The sequence below is a fragment of the Ovis canadensis genome, chromosome 5 (genome assembly GCF_042477335.2).
Source record: "Ovis canadensis isolate MfBH-ARS-UI-01 breed Bighorn chromosome 5, ARS-UI_OviCan_v2, whole genome shotgun sequence".
NCBI classification, from domain to species: Eukaryota; Metazoa; Chordata; class Mammalia; order Artiodactyla; family Bovidae; genus Ovis; species Ovis canadensis.
The window spans coordinates 74,135,131-74,154,203 of NC_091249.1; the positions used below are offsets into that span (position 1 = coordinate 74,135,131).

Genomic DNA, 19,073 nt, shown 5'->3' on the forward strand with positions numbered 1-19,073 from the left:
AATAAATAAGTTCATTTTTAACATTTTTCTTATTCCACATAGAAGCAATATCTTGATGTTTACTTTTTTGTCTGGCTTACTTCACATACATGATAATCTTCAGGTCCATCCATGTTATTGCAAATGGCATGTTTTGTGTTTTTTGGTATTTTTTTTGGCTGCACTGGGTCTTCGTTACTGCATGTGGGCTTTCTCTAGTTGCAGTGAGTGGTGCCCGTTTCTGTTGTGCTCGGGCGTCTCATCATGGTGGCTTCTCTTGTTGTGGGGCATGGTCTCTAGGGCATGCAAGCTTCAGTGGTTGGTGGCATGAGTGCTTCGTTGCCCTGTGGCATGTGGAATCTTCTCAGACCAAAGATTAAACTTGTGTCTCTTGTATTGACAAACAAATTCTCAACCACTGGACCACCAAGAAAGTCCTAGTCCGTTCTTTTTAATGGCTTAGTAGTATTCCATTGTACATATGTACCGCATGTTAGTCATTCATCTGTTGATGTACATTTAGATTGCTTCCAGGTCTTGGAAGTACTGCAGTGAATGTTGGAGTGCACGTATCCTTTTGAACCATGGTTTTCTCCAAGTGTATGCCTAGGTATATTGTTGTTGAACTTACATGCAGAGTATATTACATGAAATACTGAGCCAGATGAATCACAAGCTGGGATCAAGATTGCTGGGAAAAATAACAATAATGTCAGATACGCAAATGACACCACCCTTATGGCAAAAAGTGAAGAGGAACTAAAGAGCCTCTTCACTACAACAACAATATGCCCAGGACTGGGACTGCTGGGTCATGTTGTTTGGTTGCTAAGTTGTGTCTGACTCGCTGCGATCCCCATGAAATGCAGCACCACGGACTTCTGTGTCCTTCACTATCTCCCTGAGTTCACTCAAACTCATGTCCATTGAGTCAGTGATGCCATCCATCCATCTCATCCTCTATCACACCCTTCTCCTCCTGCCCTCAGTCTTTCCTAGCATCAGGGTCTTTTCTGTTGTGTCAGCTCTTTGTGTCAGGTGGCCAAAGTATTAGAGCTTTAGCATTAGTCCTTCCAGTGAGTATCAGGATTGATTTCCTTTAGGATTGACTGGTTTGATCTCCTTGCTGTTCAGGGGACTTTTCCAGCACCACAGTTCGAAAGCATCAATTCTCCAGCACTCAGCTTTCTTTATAGTCCAGCTCTCGCATCCATACGTGACTACTGGAAAAACCATAGCTTTGACTATATGAACCTTTGTTGGCAAAGTAATGTGTCTGCTTTTTAATATGCTGTCTAGGTTTGACACTTTTCTTCTAAGGAGCAAGCATCTTTTAATTTTATGCCTGCCATCACCATCCACAGTGATTTTGGAGCCCACAAAAATGAAATCTGTTGCTGTTTCTGCTTTTCCCCATCTATTTGCCATGAAATGATGGAACCAGATGCCATGATCTTCGTTTTTGAATGTTGAGTTTTAAGCCAGCTTTTTCACTCTCCTCTTTCACTTTGATCAAGAAGCTCTTTAGTTCCTCTTCACTTTCTGCCATAAGAGTGGTATCATCTGCATATCTGAGGTTATTGATACTTCTCCTGGCAATCTTGATTTCAGCTTGTGCTTCATCCAGCCTGGCATTTCAGGCTGGGCAGAGTATATAACATATAATGCACTCTGCATGTAAGTTAAATAAGCAGGGTGACAATACACAGCCTTGACTGTGGACTGCCAGGCAGCTCTGTCCATGAGATTTTGTCAGGCAAGAATATTGTAGTGGGTAGCCATTCCCTTCTCCAAGGGATCTTCCCAACCCAGGGATCAAACCCGGGTCTCTAGCATTACAGTCAGATTCTTTACTGTCTGAGCCACCAGGGAAGCCCCTCTAGTATCTTAGAGGTCACTACTTTTTCCCCTGGTCCTGATGCACACAGGACCTTGTGTGAGCCCTATAAGGATGGTTTCTGTTTCCCCCACTCCTGTGGAATCCGTGCCATCAATCCCCACTACCTTCAAAGCCAGGTGCTCCTGGGGCTGCTCCTCTCATTGCCAGACTGCCAGGCTGGAGAGCCTGACGTGGGGCTCAGTACTTCATTCCTGTGGGAGAACCTCTGTGATAGAATTACTTTCCAGTTGTGGGTCAACCTTCTGATGGATTTGGGATTTGATTTTATAGCAATTGCTCCCCTCTCCCATCTTGTTGTGACTTCTACTTTGTCTTTGGATGTTGGATGTCTTTTCTGGTAGGTTTCAACGTTTCTTTTGGTAGTTAGTTGGGATTTTGGTGTCTTCACAAGAAGAGGTGAGCCCACGTCTTTCTACTCTGCCATCTTCCATACAGTTTTTCTGAGCAACCCCTGCATGCTACGAAGTACATGTGGTGCTCCGGGTACAATGGAATCCAGTTAAACAGTTTCCTTCACAGCTGCTTGTCGGTTACCAACTTGCAGGTGACCTCTAGCTTTGCATTTTATGAATGTACCTTGGTTTATTTTTTTAATGTTCCCCATTGATGGGCACCTAGTTAGTTTCCAGTTTTTTGCCATTGTGGATGTTGTTAACAGTGAATTTCTCTGTTGCCACTTTTAATCTGCAGGTCTCTTTAATGTGGGAAATAAGCTGCTAGTGAGCCTGGACTTGCTTTTTGCAATCCGAAACCAGATCAAGCTGGGAGAGGACCCCAGAGTGTCCATCAGCACTCTTCTGAAGTCAGTACAGGAGCAGACAGGTAAAGGTTGGCTTCCTCCCTTTTCCCAAGGTTAGTCCTAGACTCCCTGGGAATTTTCAGTGATGGACTTCTGTTGAAAAAATTATCTGGAGGAGAGTCTGATATTTTGAAAAGGAGACATTGACTTCCTAACACAGTCTTCCTCTTGAGTTTTACAAGTGCTGAATTAACTTTGGAAAACATGAGTCTTCCCACGGGTCCAGCAGCTTTCAGCACAAGATTGAACAGACTTTATAGAAGCTCATTCTTTGGTCATAGATAGACTTGGCCTTAGTACATGCTAATCAAGTTCACTCTGAATACACAGTTTCTGGAGATCTGCCCCCATAAAGCTCACACTGAGACCTGAGCATGGGCACCATACTCTTTATTATTAGAAATGATTTCTCCCCTTGCTTCCCTCATTTCTTTCTGTTTACGCTTCTCCATTCATTCCTATAGAATCCAGCCCCCTGTCCCTTCCTTGCTGTGAGGTGAGATGGAGTAGAGCAAAGGTCGTAGGGTCAGATGGTCTGTGTTTGACTCTGGCCTCTGCTGCTTAGTGGCAGTGTGGGTTTCAGTGAGTTATTCTTTATAATCTCAGCTTTTTTAAGTTAGACAGTGAAGATAATAACTGTTCTTGGTTCATAAAGATGAGAGTTAAATGAGAGAATGTATTCAAAGCTCTCAGCACAGCATCTGGGTCCCAGTGGGTGCTGGGTACACCCATCAGTACTCTGATGGCAATTGGCCTTTGAGTTGCTGCCTGAACACCTAAAGGCCCAGGTGCTTGACACTCCAGTGGTTGATACAGCACCTCTTAGGTGTTCTTAGGAGAGAAGCATTCTTAGAGAATTGCTGTTCTTCATGGCCATTGCTCATGCCCCGTGGCCTCCAGATCTTTTTCTGTGAACTTCTCAGAGCTCTTGCTTTCCTTCCAGAGAAGACTCTTACCTCGGAGGAGCTGAGCCAGTTGCAGGAGCTGCTGTGCAATGGCTACTGGGCTTTCGAGTGCCTCACTGTCCGAGACTACAATGACATGATCTGTGGCATCTGTGGAGTGGCCCCCAAAGTGGAATTCGCACAGAGGAGTGAGAACAATGTGCTGGCACTAAAGAGTGTGGAAGTGAGTGCCCCTTGGCCTCCACGGGCCACTGTTAGAGCCTCCTTACACTTAGGCAGCCGTCTTCCTGCATGAGGTCCCTGGAGCAGATGCTCTGGCTCTTTCCAGAGTAAGGCGAGGAGCCTTTTCCTTCGACTGCCCAGGTTTTCATCTAAGAAAGGCTAGATGGAAATGGAGGCATTTGTTACTTACTCAACTAATTTATTAAACGTGAATTAGGTGTACTTTTTAGACATTTGGGAAATGACAGTTAAACCCATGGAGTTTCTGTGCTTATGGAGCTCCCTTTCTGATATGAGGACACAGATAGGAAACAAACATTAATAATTGTGCATATTAATATACTATTTATATATATTAATTAAAAGTAACATAGTAACAATAAGGCATGGTAGGAGATGAGAGCAGTGTGGCAGGAAGAAGGGGTTCTTGCTTTATAGAGGGTGGTCGGGGAAGTCCTCTCTGGTAGAAGGGCATCAGAATAGAGCTCTGAAGCCCATGTAGATTTCAGCAGGGGAAACTTTCAGGCAGAGGGAGCAGCAAGAACAGAGTCGGAGGTGGGCTTGCTGGGCATGGTTGAGGAAGGAGGCCGATGTGGCTGGCTCTTTGTGAGCAGGGGAGAGAGAGGTAGGATATGTGAGACTTGAGAGGCTTTGGGCGGCCCAGGCCATTGTAAGGACTTTTGCTGAGTGAAATGGAGAGCCAGTGAAGGGTTTTGAGAAAGAGTGGCCTGTCTGAATATATGTGTGTGTAATTTTGTTTGTTTAGTTGTGGCTGTGCTGGGTCTTTGTTGCTGGGCAGACTCTCTGTCTAGTTGCGGCTGCAGGGGCTGCTCTGTAGTTGCGGTGCAGTGACTTCTCTTGTTGTGGGCTTCCCCGGCGGCTCAGTGGTAAAGAATCTACCCGCAATGCAGGAGCCTCGGGAGATGCGGGTTCAGTTCCTAGGTGAAGATCCCCTGGAGGAGGAAATGGCAACCCACTCCGGTACTCTTGCCCAGACAGTCCCATGGACAGAGGAGCCTAGTGGACTACAGCTCATGGGGTTGCAGAGAGCTGGACATGACTGAGTGAGTGAGGACCGGTCGCATCTCTTCTTCAGAGCACAGGCTCTAGGGCCTGTGGGCTCAGTGGGCACAGCTCCCGGGCTCTAGAGCACAGGCTCAGTAGTTGTGGCGCACAGGTTTAGTTACTCCGTGCGTGTGGGATCTTCCCAGGCCATGGACTGAACCTGTCTCCCCTGCACTGGCAGGCAGGCACATTTTTTACCACTGAGCCAACAGGAAAGACCTGACTTAGGTTCTTAACTGAAAAATGTCACACAGAGATAACAACAAATTCAAATGACTTAATATATTAATTTTAACAAATATCCAAGAAATAAGATTCCAGTCATAGAAGAATTGCAAAAGTGGATTTATTTCCATAAGACATAAGGCCATATAACTGAAAACAAAACCAAACATTTAATACCAGATGAAAATTTGGGCTGATGGTACACAGGAATATCGATACCAAAGTCCTGAATAAGATAATAGCAAATCTAATAATGAGTAGAGTAATGAGTACAAATCTAACAGCATGTAAAGTAAAATCATGACTCTTAAGTTTATCCCAGGAAAGGAGGATTATGTCAACATTAGAAAATATCCTAATGTAGTTGAATACTTAACAGTTTAGAGGAGAAAACTCATATGATTATTTCATTGGATGTCTTAAAAAGGCTTTCATTTTTGTTCAGCACCCATTTGTGATAAAACTTGTTGCAAATTGAGACTAATAGAGAAAATTCTTTAACCTGGTATTGGGAATTTTTTAAAAAGATCCCTATCATCATGCTGAGAGGGCTGGTCTGCCTGCACAGGTTTGGGGTGCCCAGTGAGTGTGCTAGTAGTCGCAAGTGGGTGCAGGCTTTCCATCTCTGAACTCAGCCGTGTGAGTCTTTGTGCACTAGAGGTGTAGCTCACTCCACTGGGCATGGTTCAGGACCTCTGAAGAAAAGCTCTGGTGTGTTTTCGCCTGACCAGCTGTATTAGTGATTTAATGCATGTTCTTCTTTTTCTTCTCAATTAAAAAAAAAAGTATTTATATGATCAAATAGTTCTATTTGGGGGGGAGTGTATAATAAGATACATGAAAACTGGCATAATACTTCTGGAGCCTTCTGAGTATTCCTTGTAGGCAAAATGAATTGCTTTTGTGTTACTATCGCCAAAGTGGCTCTTTCCAGACTCATTCAAATCTGCTTGTCTGGTGGAAATGTTACTAGTAATGCAGCTATGATTTGTTGAGCATTTTATCACATATGTCAGGTTCTTACTCTGTCCTCAGTGCTTTACTTTCTAACTGACTTCTCAGCCCGGTGAGATTTTTGTAGATGAAGGGACTGAAGCCCTTCCAAGCTCATCCAGCCGGGAAGGGGTGGTGCTGAGACCTGGCCTTGATCTGGCTCCTTAACTGTAGAGTCTGAGCTCTTAAGCACAGCCATATTCACCAGCACTTCCTGGGACCCTGAACTCCAGTTTTGGAAACACATGTGGTCACAGACTGCTTGACTTTTTGCTCCAGAGTAGAGAGAAGTCCACCTTCCTGCAAAGCTCTTGTGTCCTTGTCCTCCTTGGCACCTTCCCTGGCCCGACCAAAGCTCTTTCCTCACGGAATGGAGTCGCGCTGCCTTCACTTTCCATATGCGTGTCTCTTCTTTTCAGGGTTACCGGCTGTTTCTTTCTAGAGACCAGGACTTAGTTTTCTCCCTTTTGCATGTGGGATGCAAAGTTGGATAGTGCATATGAGGAGAATGGGATGGGAGTGTTCTAAAGTCTGTGAACTAAAACAGGAAGGTATAAAACAAAACAAATATGCAGTTGTCCATGAGGCAATTGTAGAGTTGACCCCTCCCCTTGGGGACTGTGTAGAGGAGAACCATCTGGACTGTCCACATGTGGAGCGGTGGTTCTCAGATTTTGTGGTCCTAAGAATTACAGTGGACCGCGGTTTGCAAAATTCCTGCTGTGAGGCTTGCTGGTCCCAGCCCCAGGATTTCTGCTTCAGTGCGTGGGGAGTGGGCCGAACATTTGCATTTTCAACAAGTTCCCATGTGGTGTTCTTGCCACTGATCCAGGGATCACACCTCGAGAACCACTCACCTAGGGACACTTTTAAAAATGCAAACTTAGGGATTTAGTTCATCCAGGTTGAGATGGAGCCCAGGTATCAGCATTTCTGGGGAACACAACTGACTGATGAAGTACTAGGATCAGGGTCTTACTTTGGGGTCGCATCAGAGGGCTCACAGAAGGAGAATTGAATAGCACAAGGCTAGATGTCTACAGTGGATGGTACGTGCTGCACGTAGAGGAGATCACTGCATGTCGGGAGGACCTTCGTGGGGAGGGAGGAAACAACAGGGCCTTGAAAGTGGGCAAGTGCCGCTAAGTTTTACTCTCATGATTCCTGCAAGCCAGGCATAGGGATTGAGGGTTTGGCACTAGATCTTTGTTCACATTCTCATTCTGTCCCTCACCCTGGTGGTCTCGTCTTACCTCAGGCCCCCTCTGACTTGTATAGTAGTAGTTAATTAGCCAGTGTCTGGCACATGATAGGCTGGCGAGGCAGCGAAAATGACAGGCAAAGGGAACTTAGGTCTTGGGGAACACAGTGGTGTGGGAGGGAGCAGTGAGGCAAGACACTAAGATGTTAAATTTGAGGGTATCCCAGCAGGACATGGCTCTCGCTCTCCCTCCCCCTGCTAAGCCTGTGTTGAGACAGTAGGCTGTTGTGTGTTGTGTTGCTAATGTTGTGTGACTCATATGTTTTGACTGTTTTTGTTTGACCTTTTAGTTCACCTGGCCTGACTTCCTGGCATCTAATGAGGTCAACGTGGAGGACTTCTGGGCCACAATGGAGACAGAGGTGATTGAGCAGGTGGCCTTCCCCGCCAGCATCCCCATCACCAGGTTTGACGCCTCCGTCATTGCCCCCTTCTTCCCACCACTCATGAGAGGAGCTGTGGTCGTCAACACCGAGAAAGACAAGAGCCTGGACGTGCAGCCAGTACCTGGTGAGGCCACCTGCTGGTGCCTGGGGTCAGGGCATGGTCCTGTGGAGTCTGGAAGGTTGTTTGTAGCCAGATAGCATGAGTGGTAGAGAGGGGGCCAAGGCCACCCAGAGAGCTTTCTGGAAAGATAGTGACAACCTGTGACAAAATCCCCTGGAGAATCAAGTCATGTGCAGAGTTTTGAAGAGCTGTCGGCCACATTGTCTAGGACTGACCCACAGAACTTGGTAGCCTTCTGGCATGCCCTGCACTGAACAGTGGGAACCCTCTGAAAAATGCTGGGGTCAGGGCTGCAACCCAGATTCTCATCAACAGATGTAGGGGGAGGCAGGCTTGCTCAACAGGTCTTTCAGGTGGGTTTGCAGGTAGTCTGTGCTTATATGTTGAGAAGCCCTCAGGTGGCTCCTTTGAGAACGTCGGTTTCCGACAGCCTGGGTTTGATTCCTAGCTGTGCCGCTTAGTAGCCTTGTGGCCTCTGCCGCATCTCTTCATTGCCCTAGCCTCTGTTGTTTTGTTTACAGAGGGCCATGATGTTGTGACGGTTAAGTGAGCTGATAGTGGAGTTTCTTGTTTAAGCAGTAGGTTCTACATTGTTCCTCAGTGTGCTGCTCTTTAAGTAGCACGTGTGTATGTGTCTGTAAGTAACACAACTTTCATAAAACCGTCCTTTTCCTTAACAAATGCTGTCTTATTTCATTTTTAAAATCCTGGCTGCTGCTGCTAAGTCACTTCTGTCGTGTCCAGCTCTACTATGGCCTGCTAAATTGATTTTATAAGTAAGGCCCCCACATAGTTCTATTGATTAGCAGGTTCAGGAACATAGCGTATCAAGAGCATTTTTAGAATGAGAGCTGCTGTTCCTCTTGTTACTGCGGTGTGGTAACCATCTGAGATCATGGTTTTGAAAAACCTTAAAAGGTTAAAAGCTGACATTTGGGGGGCTCTCTGCACCAGTGCTCTGCTGGATATCTCCCCTAGACCTTCAGAGGCAGAAGGCTGGTTCCGAGAGACCTCAGGCGTCGGTGGAACACCCTAAGGCCTGCCTTGAGTTCCCCTCTCTCAGCCGCCAGGCAGTGCTCGGGGCAGAGCCTGCTCGACTTGTCCATCAGGTGTGAATGACTTCCTAGGGTGTTTGGTGGCTGAAGCAGCACCTCCCATCAGCTCATCATCTCTTGCAGGCAACAGCAGTGCCTTGGTGCGGCTGCTCCAGGAGGGTGCGTGTAAGCTTGAGGAGATTGGCTCCTACAGCGAGGAGGAGCTGCAGTGCCTGCTGAGGCAGTGTGACATCCCCTTCAGGGCAGAAGACTCCAAGGTGGGTCTTGAGGCGGTGCTGGGGACAGGGACTTTCTGGTGGGCAGTTTTTCTGACCAGGAATACAAATCCCTGTGACTGGGTACTTGTTTGGGACAGAGGGTGCTGGCGGGCAGGGGAGCCTGGGAGATAGCCAGCAGCCGGGTCAGGCCTTGCATGTGAGGCCTTTGCATCCAGGCAGTTCCTCTATTGAAGGTAGTGGGTCCAGACTCGGTTCAAGAATCCAGGCTCTCCTGCTGACTGTGTGTGACCTTAGATAAACTGAGCCTCATTCTCCTCATTTGCAAAGTGACAGTAACCAAAATACCAGCGTCATGATGTTTGCAGTGTCTGGTTGTCACCTCTCCAGGCTCTTACAAAACAAGTGCTGTAGCGTTCAGAGAGTATGCATGAATGTGTGTGTATTTTACCCACATATTATGTATTTCGTGCTTAAAAACCCCATGTGCTGAGTTCAGATCCAAATGTTGGCTCCTCTTTGATGCCTTCCCTGCCCTGTAAAAAGTAGTAGGAGAACCCAGGCCTCAGAGCCTGGCAGCTTGAGCAGTGTGGCTGGCTCTGTCTGTGACCTGGTCCTTCCAGGGCCTCGGTGTTCCCATCTGTACCTTTAGGTACAAGACGTTGGGCTGGCGAGGCTTCAAGGCCCGCTCTGGCCTTACCAGTTGATTCACTCGCCCTGAGCAAGCATTCGTTGCTGTGGACCAAGCCTGGTCCCTGAGCGTTTACCACCGTTTAACCCTGTTCTTCTGCTTAGGAGCAGCTCTGCTTCTCTTTGTTGGCCCTCTACGAATCTGTTCAGAATGGAGCCAGAGCTCGACAGCCCCCACCTCATCTCACAGGGGGCAAAGTCTACAAGGTGTGCCCCCACCAGGTAAGAGGATGGTGAGGAACTCGGGGTGGACTTGCTCATGGCAGTTAGCCACACAGAGGATCTGCTCCCTCCAGCTCATCCTGGAGCTGGCACTTAGGTCGCTGGGCCACTGTGTAACAGCTCCTCCTGGTTATCGCCAGTGAGTACTAAACACGCTTTTGTGTGCTGGCCTTTGCATCAGCGGTGGAGAGTGTGAGGGTGAGTGGCAAAGCCCTCGCTCCTCCTCAGTGCCCTCATACTGAGGAACAAAGTCACCATGGCTGTGGCTCCACTGGCAAAGAATCCGCCTGCAATGCGGGTGACCCGGGTTCCATCCCTGGGTTGGGAGGACCCCCTGGAGAAGGGAACGGCTACCACTCCAGTTTTCTGGCCTAAAGAATCCCATGGACTATACAGTCCGTGGGGTTGCAAAGAGTTGGACATGACTCAGCGACTTTTTCATGGCTCGTGGCAACGGCTCTGCAGAAACGAGACAAGGATCGGAGATAGAAAGCATCTGAGAGGAGCCTGCTGCCTGGTGGGGCAGCCAGAGGAGGCCGAGAGCCCCATGTGAGCTGGGGGAGGCGTGTGGCCACTGAGTCCTGAGAGGGGAGCCTAGTGAGCGGGGGGGGGGGGGGGGGAGGGGTCACTGGAGGCCAGATTCTGTAGCGCTTGGTGGGCCAGAGGAACGGTTTGGATTTTCTTCCAAGAGTGGTGAGGGGCCCTTTGGATGGCTTGAATGGAAATGGTCTGGTTTGGGTTCTCAGAAGATTGCTCCTTAGATCTCTAGAGAGCGTGCACAGGATGGGTGTCTGCCAGGATACCTCTGGGAAGGTTGTACCCTGTGTGACAGTCATTGCGAACCAAGAAGATGCCAGGGTAGGAAACCTCCTGGAAAAGTGAGTGATGAATGGGGAAGACAGCTTCACAAAGCCTGCCGAGTGGGCAGAGGACTGGCCATCAAAAGGGAGTCAGGTCATCAGCCCTTTTTTATAACCCCTGACAAGTCAGAGCCTGCTCTGAGCATCATGTTATGTGACTGGCATCCATCTCACGAGGACTCAGGGGTGTGAGCGCTATAAATCTTAGGGCTGTGAGGGGTCAGTGATACTACCTGGAGGCGGTAGCCAGCACTGCTGTGGAGGGAGGGAGGTAGAGGCAGAATTGGACACGGTGGACAGAAAGCGGACACAGAGCTGCCCGGCAGTAGCCTGGCATGTGGGGGATCCTGCTGGTGGAGGTGTAGCCTTCACCAGAGGTGCCCATCGGGACAGCTTCCTCAGGGTCTAGTAGGCGGCTGCTTGTAATACAGGTGTTTAGATTCCACTGCCAGAGGCTGATTCTGTGGATTCGGAGGGAAACCCAGGAACTTTCGCTTCTAACCATCTCTGAGCTGCAGGTACCATGCAGCTTGGGAACCGTCGGACTAGATGGGGTTTAGGGGTGTGATATCGAGGGGGGTTTGGAGCCAACGTCTTGGGGAGGGGGGTGTGTTTCAGCCTCATTTGAGGCTTGGATGCTCTTCTCCTGTGTGGGAGTGAAGTGGGACAGAAGCAGGAGGGAAGTGGCATGTCATGGGCTCCTATAGGATGGCGGGACTTGAGCCATGGAACCTGCTTGTTCACCATCCTGGGAGGAGCTGAGCGCACCCCCGTCTGCAGATGCTTCCTCACCCTGTGCTGTGCCGTCCGTCTCCACCAGGTGGTCTGCGGCTCCAAGTATCTCGTGCGGGGTGAGAGTGCCCTCGACCACGTGGATCTGCTCGTCTCTTCCCGCCATTGGCCTCCTGTGTACGTGGTTGACATGGCCACACCCGTGGCCCTGTGTGCTGACCTCTGCTACCCAGAGCTGACCAGCCAGATGTGGGGGAGGAATCAGGGCTGTTTCTCTAGCCCCACGGAGCCGCCAGTGGTACGTTCCCTTCTGGGATCCCACAAGGCTGACCACGCCTCACCCCCTGGTTCTTTGGGCAGGTCTTCTGTGAACCATCCAGCATCTTTTTTTTCTCCACCAGTGTTTTGTCTCAGTACTCTGGAACCAGTATTTATGCCACAAATCTCTACTGACCTTGTGTGTGAGGTCACAGCATGTCATTTAGTGTACCCAGGGTAAAAACACAGATATCGTGGGAGTCAAAGGGATTGCCTTGCAGATGAGCCTAGAAAATTGCCTCCTGTGAGGATATACTAAAGGCCCAGAGCAGCCCTACTTTGGCTTTGCCTGAATCTGCTGCATGGCATTCATTGTGTTGTGATCTAGAGGCACCTCATCAGCCTCTTTTCTCTAACTAAAAGGGGAAAGTAAGGCCACGAGGGCGAAATGGACCGGTTGAGAGTCCCACAACAGATTAATAGCAGAGCTCTGGCCTCTGTGTCTTAGTGCGTTGCCTCAGGCTTTGGTTCTTAGCACAGGCACATGCCCTTTGCTGGAAAAGACATTAGACTGGTAGGAGGAAGGGGACATCATTGTTATCGCTTGCCTTTTTCTTATTACTCCCGGGGCCTTGCTCGCTCGTGAGTTGGTGAAGGGCGTTGCAGAAGGACATCGGAATCTCTGGGGGAGCCTCCCCTGCAACCCTGGGCAGAATTGATTAGACACAGAATAAGAGCACTTCCGGTAATCGGTGTCTGCTCTGGGTGGTGGCCATTCGGAATCTCTGGGGGAGCCTCCCCTGCAACCCTGGGCAGAATTGATTAGACACAGAATAAGAGCACTTCCGGTAATCGGTGTCTGCTCTGGGTGGTGGCCCCTGTTAATGTCCCCCTCGTCATATGAGGAAACGGAGGCCCCCGGGGAGGAGGAACGGGGGACTTACCCCAGGAGATGTGCCTGCCCTGTGGTAATGGAGGATTGAAACAGAGCTGGCTGAGCCCACAGCTTTCACTCCATCCTTCACAACTTGGACCCTAACCTTCCCTTCATCACAGTGGCTTTTTATCTCCCTTCTAGAGTGTGTCCTGCCCAGAACTCGTGGACCAGCATTATTCAGTGGACATGACAGAAGCTGAGCATTCTGTCCAGCACCCAGTCACCAAGACTGCCACACGGCGCATCGTCCACGCGGGCACACAGCCCAGCCCTGGCGACCCCAGCGCTGGACACCACTCCATGGCCCTGTGTCCTGAGTTGGCACCTTATGCAGCCATCCTGGCCTCCTTTGCAGACAGCAAACCACACAGCGTCCGCCAGCGGCCCATCGCCTTTGACAATGCCACCCACTATTACCTCTACAACCGCCTCATGGACTTCCTCACCAGCCGCGAGATTGTCAACCGGCAGATCCACGACATTGTGCAGAGCTGCCAGCCTGGTGAGGTGGTCATCCGTGACACCCTGTACCGCCTTGGGGTTGCTCAGATCAAGACAGAGGCGGAAGAGGACGGGGAGGAAGAGGACAGGGCCACAGCCACAGAGTAAGCCGGGCACTTGCCCAGGGACTGCACGTCTCAAGCCATAACAAGACCCTTGCCCGAGGCACATCCATCCAGGGGACCAGCCTCTGAGGCTGGGACTGACCAAAGAGCTTCCATTTCCTGAGCTCGGTGGAGCCCGGGGTCCTTGGTTCTCAGCCTTCCAGCGGTCAAGAGAGGCACCAGGACGCTCCTTACTAGACCCAGAGGCACCGTGGGTGGCACCATGTGTCCACTAGAGAGATGGGGAGGCTGAGAGAAGGCGGGGAGACTGCTGCTTCCCTGGGGCGCCTGCGGGTCGGGGTGGAGGCCCTGGCTGGGCCGAGGCTGCCCTTCCCGCCCGGGGATGCCGTTTTTCTCCCCTGCAGCCTGTTGCCTTTGCCTCGGGGCCTTCCTTAGCTCTGAGGGCTCGTCACTCTCCCAGAGGAGGCGTGCATCTCTGTCCTGTTCTTCTGCACCCGCATCTGGGGGCAGCTGAGCGGGTTGAAGGGGCGAGCCAGTGCTCCCTTCCAGGACTCTCCTCTGCCTCAACCTGTGAGGACCCCTCCTCTCCTGGCCACTGCTGCTGCAGCTTCCTTCCTAAAGAGGAAGTGGCCTGTGAGCATGGCATGACCCAGCGGCAGTAGGAAAACTCCCTTCTGTGAAGGGGAAGCAGACTGGGTCGTAAGGAAACAGCAGGACTGGCTCAAGTGCCTATGGTTTGCTTAGGGCACGGGAACTGGCCGTGTTACTTAATTTATTGAGAGGAGTGGGATAGATGGCTTTTTTCCCCTCTCTCTTCCCTGACCAGAATAAAGTTTATTAAATTATATGGTTTGGGTGCAACAAGAGTCAGTTCCAGTCTCGTTGTGTGGGGTACAGTGTGGTTGGGCCCCAGAGGTGCTGGGGAGGGTCACTCACCGTGGAAGGACGGAGGAGGTCCCTGGAAGTCTGCAGGGCACAAAGACACAGAGGCCGGTTTTGTTAATGGGGTTAGTTTAATGCTGACAGGGACATTCCACAGTGTAACTGTTAGTTACGATGAGTCAACCTGGAGCGGGTGCTGCTTGCTTGGTGTGGCCAGCCACACGGGTCCCCTGCCTTCCACCTCAGTATGGTGGGGGCCAGACAGAACACTCCCAAGCTTTTAGCTGCCACCTGGCTCATTGCAGCAGTACCAGACCCAGGGCGGGATGGGGCTGTAGAGAGAAGGCCTAGAGGCAGAAGGGGACAGTTAATTAGGTTCTCCCAGGGCCTGAGCACAGCCGTAAGCATCTGTTTGCTCTCATCGAGCCACTCAGTAGGTGTCTCCTCCATTCTGCCAGGGCCCAAGGAACCTTGGTGTCTCAGTGTTTGGGTAGCTCTTGGGAAACTTCAATCACCAAATGAGTCCATTTCCATTGAAACAGGAGGGATGGAAGGGAGGTGGTTCCCAGAAGTGGGAACAGGTTAAGAATGAGCTGGGTGTGCTCCCAGTTGGCACAGTGAAGCTGAGGCCACAGCTTTGAGAACTGGAGGGGTGGGGTGGGGCTCAGCCCCGGTCCCCGACTGGCAGTGATGGCCCAGGCCCTGGGAGTGGGGCTCTCGTCAGCCTCCTGTAGATCCCCATTCCTGAGTTTCAGGGCTAGGCCAGGCTGTTGAGGGAAAAGACGAAGGGCAGAGTCTGTGTGTTCTCCCTGTGGTGCCCCATCCACGGAGGAGGTGCGAGCTTGGAGGCGGGGAGGGCAGTACTTCCTTGTGGCCCCCTCCTCAGCAGAACTGGTAGTTGTTGGGTTGCAGCAGGGGCTGGGCGATGTCGCCCTGCTCACAGCAGGTCAGGTGCTCGCTGGAGCTCTCCTCCTCCGGCTCACTGCTGCTGCTGCCACTGCTCGGCAGATTGCTGTAGTCCTGGGTGCAGAGGCCAGGGCATGGTCAGTCCCCCAGGGTCAGGCTCAGCTTTAACCAAGCCGCCCACCGTGAGTCTGGCCCCACTCACCCGCTCTCTCCTGCCCACCTGAACCTGCTCCTGGAGGAGGGAGCAGATCTGCTGGAAGGTGGGTCTGCGCGTCGGCTCCAGGGCCCAGCAGGCCTGCATGATGCTGTATCTGAGACGGGAGAGGAAGAAGCAGCTCGTGGGCCTGGGAGTCATCATGTACATGTGCAGACACGTACGTGTACACACACACACACACTCACTCACTCCTGCCTGGCAGAGGTCCTGAAACTTAGTCAGAAGTGAGCTTAGCACAAGACAGTGCGAAGTCCTTGGTGCGCTTTATCTAATCTTTCCGGTAACCCTGGGAAAGGGGGCTTTTGTCAGAATGGGCCTGAAAGTTGAGAAAAAAAGCTCGAGGATGCTACTTTGCCCAAGCTCTTGGCACAAAGGGGCACCCTTGCTGCCTGCAGGTAGGTTTAAGTGGCTGCTTGGTGGTGGTACTGAAGTGGATGAGGAGCTGGTTAGTGGGCTGTTTGCATCCACCTTGGCAGGGAGCGCCTGGGCGGCATAGGGAGCAGTTGTGGGGAGACAGTGGCTGGAGAAAGACGCAGTGGGCGAGACCGGCCAGCAGGCCTGCAGAAGGGCTGTGGTGAGGGCAGGGAGCCAGCTGTCAGGAGGCGGTTAGAGACTGCAGTGGCTAGTGGCTGTGTTGAGCAAGAGGCTGGCAGCCAGGACAGAAGAAAAGAGAAGAGCCTTCTTGGGCTCATAATGGCAGTCCGAATTAAACATTCATCATCTGTCTTGGGGTCAGCCCCGTTAAGATCCCTCTTTGAGAATGTCCTCCATGCTACCTGGAAAACCCATGGAAACCCTGAACTTGCTGAAAGGGGTCCGCATTGGTCCACTGTGGGCGGGAGGAGACCTGTCCTAGAACACTGGACTGGAAAGACGGGCCACACCCCCTTCCGTCCACTTCCTCCAAACCCTGGGGTGCTTCGCTTACATGTTCTCTGGGGCAAACGCGGGCTGAGCCATTTGGTATCCATCCTTCACCAGCTTATAGAACTTGCTGTTCACCAGGATGCCAGGGTAGGGGTTGAGCCCTGCAAAAGGCAAGATCACGGAAAAGACGCTCAGCACCCGCCGTCCCCTACATCTTGGCAGGGCTGGGTGGCAGGTCCCAGCTGGACGTGGTAGTCAAACAGCAGCTCCCCTTAACAAGCGCTTACTACGGGCCAGGTGCTGCAAAAGGTGTCCTGCTTATTATAGACTTCTAGGATGTAGAAAGCCTTCGCCCAGGTCTCATTACACCCGCAGAATTGCAGCACAGGCTTTGGTCGGTGGAGGAGCACACTGACGGGCCGAGCCTGAGTACTTGTCTTAGTGCCCCAGAGATGGGCGCTGGGTCTTCAGGGACATGCACATTTCAGACAAGGGGAAACGGCATTCAAGGAAGCAGCAACTGTCCAAGCAGACAGGCGAGAAAAAGCCTGGACCTGGAGTGAGTGCTGTCGGGGTGGAGGGGCTCAGCCTACGTTGGGAGCCACAGTACTTGGTTTTAAGATGCTTCCCCGACCCCTGCGCCCTCAGCAGCCCTTGCTCTGCACTGACCTCCAAGCCTCCTGGGCCAGCATCCCCCAGGACGTACAGGTGCTATGGGTCACCAAGCACCAGCCAGCCCCACGCTGAGCCTGACCGGGCCAGCAGCTTACCGAGTGAGAAGATCTCCCAGAGCAGGATGCCATAGGACCACACATCACTCTGAATGGTGTAGACGCAGTCAAAGATGCTCTCTGGCGCCATCCACTTCACGGGCAGGCGAGCCTGGCACAGCAGACCCCGGTCACCTTGGGCCCAGGGTCGCCACCCCTCCCCAGCCTTCCCAGCACTCACGTTGCCCTTAACGATGTAGTTGGAGTCATTCATGATGTCCCGAGCCAGACCGAAGTCCCCAATCTTGGCCACGTGGCCGCTGGTCAGCAGCACGTTTCTGGCCGCCACGTCCCGATGGATGCACTGGGAAGGCACTGAGGGTCAGTCCTGGCCCCCCAGGGTGCAGGGGCAGCAGCCAGGGCCCCAGAGGGCTTGGCGGATGAGGCAGTGGCCGTCATATTTGCTCCTGTACCCTGGCTCCAGTACCATGACCCAAGTTGGAGAAAATGTCATGTGGTCAGACAGGCAGTGTTGAGAAACCGCCGTGACTGGCCCTCTGGCTGAGAGCAGCAGGAGCCGCCTCAGAAGCTGGGTGGTCTGGAGCTGCTAACAGGACAAGCGGCTGCCACCCTCAGGGCTGGCCCTCCCCTAAGTATCTGCGCACACCGTAACCCTATCTTACCCTCATGCCATCCTACGATTGCTGTCTTTATAGGTGTAGAAACCTGGGCTCGGAGAGGTTTGGCAGTTGCTCAAAGCCACACAGCAAGTGGCAGAGCCATTGTTCCAGCTCTAGACTCCAGTCTGTGCTGTGAGGAGCATGGCCCCCTTCACAAACTCCATTCTCTCTCCCGTGTCCTCACCCATCTAGCCTCACGGGTTCAGCTGCCCCCACCCCCCTGGGTGACCACAGAGAGGGACCCATTTTCTGAGACTTACATTCTTGGAAGCAAGAAAGGCCATGCCTTGGGCCACCTGGCTCGAGAAGTGGAGCAGGTCACGCAGCTCCAGTGGCCGCCCTTCCTCCTTGTCCAGGTCTAGGGCGGGTAGAGGCATTAGGATGGCCCCGCTGACCTCCCTGCCCTGCATTGACCCCAGCAACCCCTTTCCTCTCCCTCAGCCCCGGCACCTCCTCACACCTTGTTCAGAGAATGAGTCATTTGACGAAGAAGTGGACACAGGTCTCATCTCCACGTAGGTGTCCACACCCTGGCTGGAGAAGCCGCTGTCCCTGCATAGGAGAGGGGCCCATTATTTCTGCTGCCCAGCTCAGGCCTCGCCCAGCCACTCAGCAGAGAGGAAGGGCCCTGAGTCAACTTGGACTTCAGTTTCTGACCCACTCTCTCAAGTGATCAGCGACCTCTGCCTGGCCGTCCAGTAAGGAAGCTTACAGCCTGTTGCGTCTTTGTCAGCTCTGCCTGTTAGAAGGTCCTCCACTGTTCCTGATGCTAGTCTGGCCCCGGGCTGTCCCTCCTCCTGGTCCTTGCTCTGCCCTCAAGAAGTGTCTCCCTCTTTCCTGGAATGCCCAGCAAGGATTTGATCTTACGCCAGGGCCCCTTCTGTTGAGTCCACTTGTCTGCACTGTGTCTCTCCCTTCTGGCTTCACCCTGAAGCTCCAGATACTCAGACCCCCTCAGACCAAAGACTGGAAACTAGGGACCAAACAGTCATTCCCACTTAGCAGTTTTCTCTAGGCAATTCTGGTGTGCAGCCAGAGTGGAGGCCTGATCTAGAGCTTCTTAAACTAATGCATGTGTGTGTGAATCACCTGGAGAATCTTATTTGAATGCAGGTTCAGACTCTGCAAGTCTGGAGGGGCCTTAGATTGTACATTCCTAACAGCTCTCAGAAGACCATGAGCTTGTGCTCTGGGTAGCTGTTAAGATTGGGTAGCTTCTAATATTTCTACCAGATAGGAGCCTGGACCTCTCACCTCCTGCCCCCTGCTGTGATAGAGATGTGCACCGTGATGACGTCCTTACTCTAGTGTTCCCAGAAAAACAATCCAGTGTTTTATTTATGGTCTGACCATCGAAAAACTATTCTCTCCTGTGGTCTAGAAACTATACTTCTATTAATGTAGCCTGGGATCCCATTAG

At 51.7% G+C, this 19,073-nt stretch overlaps 2 protein-coding genes across 3 annotated transcripts in view; one reads left to right on the forward strand and one right to left on the reverse strand.

Moving 5' to 3' along the window:
- HMGXB3 (HMG-box containing 3) overlaps positions 1-14,255 on the forward strand; it is a 61,539-nt gene extending 47,284 nt beyond the window's left edge. For both annotated transcript variants that reach the window (XM_069592404.1, XM_069592405.1), the window contains exons 14-20: positions 2,570-2,701; positions 3,622-3,806; positions 7,640-7,859; positions 9,035-9,168; positions 9,922-10,038; positions 11,719-11,928; positions 12,967-14,255. In XM_069592404.1, the coding sequence (XP_069448505.1) occupies positions 2,570-2,701; positions 3,622-3,806; positions 7,640-7,859; positions 9,035-9,168; positions 9,922-10,038; positions 11,719-11,928; positions 12,967-13,434 (1,466 nt within the window). In that variant the 3' untranslated portion in view covers positions 13,435-14,255. The remainder of the gene's footprint in view (positions 1-2,569; positions 2,702-3,621; positions 3,807-7,639; positions 7,860-9,034; positions 9,169-9,921; positions 10,039-11,718; positions 11,929-12,966) is intronic.
- Positions 14,256-14,385: 130 nt separating this feature from the next.
- Positions 14,386-19,073, reverse strand: part of CSF1R (colony stimulating factor 1 receptor) — a 32,241-nt gene continuing 27,553 nt past the window's right edge. The window contains exons 15-21 of the mRNA XM_069592412.1: positions 18,114-18,205; positions 17,914-18,011; positions 17,215-17,337; positions 17,034-17,145; positions 16,325-16,424; positions 15,382-15,490; positions 14,386-15,293 (exon numbers count right to left, since the gene is read on the reverse strand). Coding sequence (XP_069448513.1) covers positions 15,156-15,293; positions 15,382-15,490; positions 16,325-16,424; positions 17,034-17,145; positions 17,215-17,337; positions 17,914-18,011; positions 18,114-18,205 — 772 coding nt within the window. The 3' untranslated portion in view covers positions 14,386-15,155. The remainder of the gene's footprint in view (positions 15,294-15,381; positions 15,491-16,324; positions 16,425-17,033; positions 17,146-17,214; positions 17,338-17,913; positions 18,012-18,113; positions 18,206-19,073) is intronic.